General features: G+C 45.5%; 1 protein-coding gene across 1 annotated transcript; it reads right to left on the bottom strand.

Annotated features, from left to right (window-relative positions):
* Window positions 1-450: 450 nt before the first annotated feature.
* Window positions 451-6,911, bottom strand: LOC142497242 (HEAT repeat-containing protein 5B-like). Its single transcript, XM_075604768.1, has 2 exons — window positions 6,777-6,911; window positions 451-625 (listed from the first exon to the last, which is right to left on the bottom strand). The coding sequence occupies exons 1-2, from the start codon at window positions 6,900-6,902 to the stop codon at window positions 485-487; spliced, it is 267 nt and encodes an 88-aa protein (XP_075460883.1). The 5' UTR covers window positions 6,903-6,911; the 3' UTR covers window positions 451-484.
* Window positions 6,912-7,305: the final 394 nt, after the last annotated feature.

Genomic DNA, 7,305 nt, shown 5'->3' on the forward strand with positions numbered 1-7,305 from the left:
CTCTCTCTCTCTGCCTCTCGTTTTTATCTTAACTGCCCTATACCTACACCGAAATAACCTATTCTGCTTTGTTCCGGATCTGACTCAAGTTTCACGCGGGGGACATCGGAAGACAGGTAGGAAACACCTCCCCTGCAGTATAGTACCTTGAGGGACTGCGGATCAGGTAAGATTCCAGGCGGGATTGCTGCTTTGGAAATCAAGAGGGGCATCCTGACACTGGTTAATGGGTTCAGAAGTCATTCACATCTGGCTTTTTTAGTTTTTATTTTCGTTTTGTGAGACACACACACACACACACACACACACACACACACACACACACACACACACACACACACACACACACACACACACACACACACACACACACACACACACACACACACACAACTTTTCGAAATAAACCTACGTTTCTATGAAAATGTAAGTTTTTTTTTTTTTGCGGCCCACCTACACTTAAACCTTGTTTATTTGGCCCTTGTTAGCATTTGAGTTTGACATGCTTGCTGTAGAGTGTGGCAAGGTTCTTGGCTAATAGTTTGCGAGTGGGCGGTCCTGGGGAGCTGCTTATGAGACCGGTGACCTGTTCCACGAGCTTCTTCTGGTTGTCTTTGATGTCCGTCTGTGATAGGAATGTACTTTTATTTAGTTTACATCTCGTGTATGCAGCACAATACAAGAAGTTTGCAATCTACACTTTAGTTCCTGAAACACAAAAGGGTCGAACAGCCTTGCCCACGGTCACAAGGAGCAGACCCACAGCTCACCAGTTTACTGAACAGTGCCTTAACCCTTCATTGCCAGAGAATAAGCAAAATATTGGTAAGTGAGAGATTCCATGTTCTAAATATACACATTGAATAAAGCATTGCCAAGCAATAAATCCCTTTCACTAAATTGGTATACATAAATTGAGAAACAAATGTCATGTGAAAGGCTTCGGGGACAATATTTAGCTTTGTCCATTAAGTGAAATGCAATCAATTGTGCTGCCTTGTTTGCAGTAAAAAAAAGCAGTTAATGTATTTGTGCTAGTCATTGTGCCATCAAGAAATAAAATATGGGTGGTATTCAGCACTCCAAGCTGGATGACATTTAAAGGGTCAAGTCCTCAGTAGGAACCAAGTGTATTGATGGCAGTGACATGGTTAAGGGGTTACATCTGGGTGATCGATTACTTGAAACCACAATCTGACATCTATAAGTATTTATAAAGACATTTTTTTTACAGTTTGTTTGGAAACATGAGCTGCGACTGAGGAGGTGTTATATTGCCTCTAGTTACTACCTTCTGTGTTTATCACTGTTTCCAACATGCATTTGTCCACGCAAAACTCTCCTCTTGCCCCTCTCCTTATCTTTGTTGGCTCTCTGATAAGGACAGTGAGGGCTATGGGTAAATTAAATACTTCATTGGAAAACTCACACTCATTCAGAACGCCTTAAGACATACAATTTGTAACTAACTTCAAATGCAACAAAAGTAGCCAGATCTTAGCTTTTAGCATTGTTACATGTATTTAAGGAGGCAAATTTAAAATGGTTAAAAAGTGTTTTCAAAAACGATTGTGGTTGGTTACATGGGATTTAACTGTTTCCAAAGAGATAACACACAAATAATGTATTAGAATGTTAGAAACAGAAGGAAATATAGAAGATACTAGCTGATATACCCGGCGTTGCCCAGGCGTGGAAGGGCAGGGGGCATGGAGTGGAAGGGCGGGGGGGGGGGAGGGGGTGTGGAAGGGTAGGGGAGGGGCGTGGAAGGGCGGGGGGAGGGGCGTGGAAGGGCGGGGGAGGGGCCAAGGGGCGTGGAGGGCAAAGGTCAGGGGGGCAAAGGTCAGGGGGGCAAAGGGCAGGGAGGGGCGGCAAAGGGCAGGGGGGCATCACAGGCACCCACTGACACGGGGGCATCACAGGCACCCACTGACACGGGGGCATCACAGCCACAGGCTGCACCCAGACACAGGGAACTTCACAGCCACAGGCTGCACCTTGTCCCACACAGAGCTGCACCCACTACCAGGCTAAGGACAGACCCAGTCACGTTCTGTACAAAGGCCGTGGCACTTACACACCCCCTGCACACAGGCCGCGGGTGGCACTGACCTGCCGGTAGCCGCTGTCCGTGGGGTTGAAGTCGCTGCCCCTGGGCCGCAGGGAGAGCTGCAGGTGTGGGAACCCGTGCAGCCAGTAAAGGAGGCGGGTCACAGTGCGGAGAGTGCGGGGAGAGGACACAGCGGCATCCCTGGGAGGAGAGCGTGGGGGCGCGCAGCGCGTGCACACAATTGAAAGCCATGGGGGGTGTCCCGGGCGCTCGATCCGCTCCCCCGCTGACTGTAGCGGCCCCGGGGGGGGGGGGGGGTGGTGGTGAAAGCGCAGGAAACAGGGAGACACGGGGAGAGGTGTGCGCATGGCATCCCGGGGAGGAGAGCGTGGGGCGCGCGGCGCGTGCTTGAGAGCTGTGGGGGGTGTCCCGGGCGCTCGCTCCGCTCCCCCGCTGACTGGTGGGGGGGGGGGGGGGGGGTAAAAGCGCGGGAAACGGGGAGACACGGGGAGAGGAGGAGGTGCGCGCGGGTCACGATGAGTTGTAGGCTGATGTTCGGGGAGGAAGAGGCGGAGCCTCCGGGACCGGCGGGTAAGAGAGCGGGAGATGTGTGTGTGTGTGTGTCGTCACTCCGCCTCAGGCCAATGAGAGGTGTGCGGGGGCGGGCGGCCCAAGGGACCAATGAGATTTCCCCTAGGGACACAGGAGATGCAGACAGGCATACAGTGCTTTCACAAATATATAATAAGATATGATGTGACTTCAGTCAACTAAATGCATTATTGTATAATGAGAATTAAGAATCTATGGGCAGCACTACTATGTGTCACGGGAGACCAGGTTTATTAACACCTTTTTATGCCGGGATCATTGATTGAACAAAGCAAGGAGGTAAAAGAAATTGTAATTTATTTCAGGAAAAGACATACACACAATGTAACACAATTTACAACGTTAACACACTTACTGGGAACAGGGCTAACGAATACATCTATCCTAAGAATGAAATTCCCAAAAATGACCTCTGTAGGAACCCTTTTCCTTGACCGGTAGGTACTCACGAAAGTCCTGGAACTGATCTCGGCGCAATGTCAACTGCGACCGCTACGTTCTCAAAAAGCGGGACTTAGAAACTTTTCTGAGTTGAAAATCTTTAAAGCCGGCTCGAGTCTATTCAGTAGAGAGCATCTTTGAATTTGCCGCTGTTGGTTTGGCACTTGGAATCTGCGCTCCTGATTGGCTGCAAGTCCCTTTATGGGTTTCAGTGTCTCCCTCACTAACATCTGCAGCCTATCAAAGCGTGGGAATTCTCCTGCCAGCCAATCACCGATTTGCCAGTATTGTAAAGCTGGGTGGGCACCTTTCTCAGTCTGTCAAGGGGCATGCGCCAACCTGGCACCTCTGCCTTTTTGCATACTGAGCCCACCCGCTGTCCAGGCTCCACAGAGTATGGGTTCTGGCAAACGGTGGTCGGATAGCCCCGTGTTAGCCCAGGAGGCGGGTACTCAAGCAGAACTGCAGTACCCCTCCTGTTCTAACACCTTGGCATCCCTGAGACTTTCAAGTCCTGACTTCTCACAGACCCATAGGCACCAAGCGTGGTAGCCATCTGGTCTGCTCGGAAGCCATGACTTGGAAATCCCACAGTTCATTTACAGGTTACCAGTACATATACCTATTAAATATAATCCTTTAATAAAATATACTGTGTCTTATGTGTGGTAAAATATATAAGTCTCTGTTCTGGTGTCAGGGATGGAGTGAGTGTATATAGCACCTACCCTCACTAGCCTCATACTTGGCACACTTTAGAAAAATAACTTGTAAAACTTTTACACACACGAACCACTCTCAACTTTATCACTTACCTGGAGTGCCCCCTGAACCGCAATACTAGGTGCAGGGTACCTGGGCATGTATCTGGGTACCACTCTTTATACTAGGGACCCCATGGGTGACCGTAGGTATACATTAGCCCCTTCATGCCCGTTTACCTTGTCTGGAAGATGCTGCAGCAGGAATCCTGGCGGTGAGTCACAATAGCGTTTTCAGAGTCAGGGTTTGCCCGGAGCAATGTGCTTGGCTGTATCCGAGAATCTCACTCGATTCCCGGATCCAATTCCTGGGGTATCCCATAACTCTGGAACCCCGATACATAGCCACATTCTGTGAAGAATTTCTCCGACAAACCAGCTCTGAAACTTACAGCCTAGAAACCTCCCGATCCCAGCATCCCAGGAAAGGCAAAACACACATGATTCTTTATTGTCGCATAATTTGCACCCAGTCACAGTAATGCATTTAGGACATCTGGGTCCAAGAGCTGACACTCTAGGACCTCAACTCACGGATCAGGGGTAAGCAAGTGGGCTGAACCTTTATTAGTGAGCTTGGTTAACCCCTTCACCGTTACACTATGGTGCTCAAAACTTCACAGACCAGTGTTTCTGTGCAGGCAATACATATTACTTCTTTGCAACTTTTTCTGTGTACATCAGTGCCGCCCCAAAAGCGGGCGCCTGATGGGGTTCTCCCAGACCTGCTCCCATCTGCACAGAACCAGCGTGCCAAGGATTAACATTTGCTTGTACTATGTGGAACATCAACTCTACCCAATGGAATGTTAATGAGCCAAGAGGGCAAAGGCCTTTGAATTCACAGCTGCATTCAATCTGAACCATTTCACTCTACATCTGTGTCGCCCCAAAGGCTGACAGACTTTGGCGCAGCCGTTGGACAGTCAAAGGGTGTGAGCTGTTTGCTGATGTTAAAGGTTCTTATTTCAATCTGAAACTCAACAGCCCTTTTATCCCCTCTACCCAATTTTCCAACTCGGTCCATGAAATGTATAACTTCTGTTCTTGTAATGTAACCATATATTGTAATAACTCTATGCCAAGGACAAACCTGAAAACGAGGTTACTACCTGGTAAAACATTTTTATAAATAAAAAAAAAAACTGACCTGTTGACCTAAATAATTACCGCCTCATTTTTTTAAATACTCTTACTTTTCAATTAAATATAATTTTCCAGAAGTAAATAAAACACAAGGATAGGATCATTGTTGAGCCTTGCAGCCACAAATCTACCATGTAAAAAGTGCTTACAAAAAATATTTGAGGAACACTACTTGGCTCAGGAGTTGCTAGGGCAAGTCCAAAGCTGCAGAGACCAGGGCTGAGGCATTCAAGGAGCCGTCCTACAGGGCAGCAAAAAAGTGAAACAAATTATTAATCATGATGACTCAATGAAAAACATGACTGAGGTTCCTATGAATAATGTGCATCTTTCTATTATCACTAGGTCCTACGTAATGGCTTGATACAGTGGCTCAGTGAGTAAAGACACTGACTTTGATAACGACACAGAGTTTGAAAATGGAAACTGAGCAGGGGTTCAAATCCCGGTGTCAGCTCTTCGTGACCTTGCACAAATCACTTTATCTTGCTGTGCCTCAAACTAAAAACAAATTGAAAAGCTCTTCAGGGCTATATACAATGCTGCATACTGTGCACTATACTGTAATTGTGAAGTGCTTTGTGTTTAGAAGAAACGGGCTATATGAAATAAAGTTATTATTGTCACCCACCTTTGATACGTGAATGAGACCGCAGTCACCATTATTAATATATGCACAGGAGTGAATGACAGGTGCTACAAGAGTATTTATACAGTAGTACCAGTGTTGATCAAAAGAATGATCAGAAAGAATCCCCTTATATATAGCACTCAATTGTCATATATATTATTTAGAGTGGACACAAATGGTCCTGCTGTAAATTACAACAAGTCTATTGTTGTAATTTACAGCAGGACCATTTGTGTCCACTCTAAATAATATATATGACAATTGAGTGCTATATATAAGGGGATTCTTTCTGATCATTCTTTTGATCAACACTGGTGCTACTGTCACCCACCTTTATCTGTTTGGCTAATAACGATAGCATAATTAGTTCTTAAATAGAACAGCTGCGTTGCACAGCGACATATATATTCCCAATAGCGCTATGTACATTAATGGCGCTATATAAATAAAGACATACAATACAATAGTGGTGCTATTTTTCTTGCAGAACCTAATCCTCAATACAATAGCTGTAATGAAGTCACTAGGATAGCAATATAACCAAGAAAACTTCCATAACGAAAAAGTAGCCGACACGGACATTCTACCTCATGGCTTTTTGCTATAGGACTTTTCTGTAATGTGTTTCATTTGACTGTGCATATTATTTTTGGTTTCGATTATTTATATGATTTATCAAAGCGCGATACAGAGTATCACTCTCTTTCTGGCTGTAACTGCCATTCAAATGTTTTTGGAAGTTTCTTACTTTTTTTGCCTTCGTTACAGTTTACATGCAAAAAAAATAAAATAAAGAGTGGGTCAGCAATTTGCTTGTAGGTAGAGCTCACAATGGGTCTTATCCCTAAAACACACCAGAGCATTTGGTTACCATGGAAATACAGTATGTCCAGCAACAAATATACACATACTGTACTTGTGTTACATTTAACCGGTTATCTCTCTTTGTCCTTATCTAGGATTGCCCTTTAAGCACTTTTTAGATAGAATACTAGTTATGTAATTATTCAAAGGAAATACAACCGATTTCCACATAAAACATGTAATGAATGCTGAACACAGACTTCTTGGTGTATTAATTAAATGCATTGACAGAATGGGTGACAGTTTATAAAATGGTAATCAAGAAACCTACCCTGTTTGCAGCGGTAAGTACTTTGTCCAGGAACCGCAACCATTCAAAGATGAAGACAGACTTCTTAGCCTCTGTGATCTGCACCAAGGCATCTTCCTTCAGCAGCAAGCTGTGAGCCAGCTCCATTCCTGCTCTGATGCTTTGTCCACCTCAGATCCCTGATGCCCGAGGAAGACAAACAAGTTAGCACCTATTTACACACAATGTCTTACTGCTCTCTCCTGGTCAGACACCCGCTAATGATTTGTAATGGATATAAGAGCCCCTGCTACCACTCCCCTGGGTATTTGCATCTCTCTAAATCCTCCCCAGATTATGCACCCTCCTTTATTACCCTTCCAGGTTACACTCTCCCCCATTATTATCCCTCCCCAGGATATACAGCCCCTTATCTCCCAAACCTCAGGATATATACCCCTCTTATTTCCCCTCCCAAGGATATATGCATCCACTTTTTTTTATCACTCCCCATGATATATACACACATCCCTTATTCCCCTTCCCCAGGATGGGTGGATACATCCATCTC

The sequence above is a fragment of the Ascaphus truei genome, chromosome 1 (assembly GCF_040206685.1).
Source record: "Ascaphus truei isolate aAscTru1 chromosome 1, aAscTru1.hap1, whole genome shotgun sequence".
NCBI classification, from domain to species: Eukaryota; Metazoa; Chordata; class Amphibia; order Anura; family Ascaphidae; genus Ascaphus; species Ascaphus truei.

Coding starts and splice junctions, on each gene's coding strand:
- LOC142497242 (XM_075604768.1), bottom strand. CDS start 6,902: ATGGAGCTGGCTCACAGCTTGCTGCTGAAGGAAGATGCCTTGGTGCAG. Junction 626..6,776: donor TACTTACCGCTGCAAACAGG/GTAGGTTTCTTG, acceptor TTCCTATCACAG/ACGGACATCAAAGACAACCA.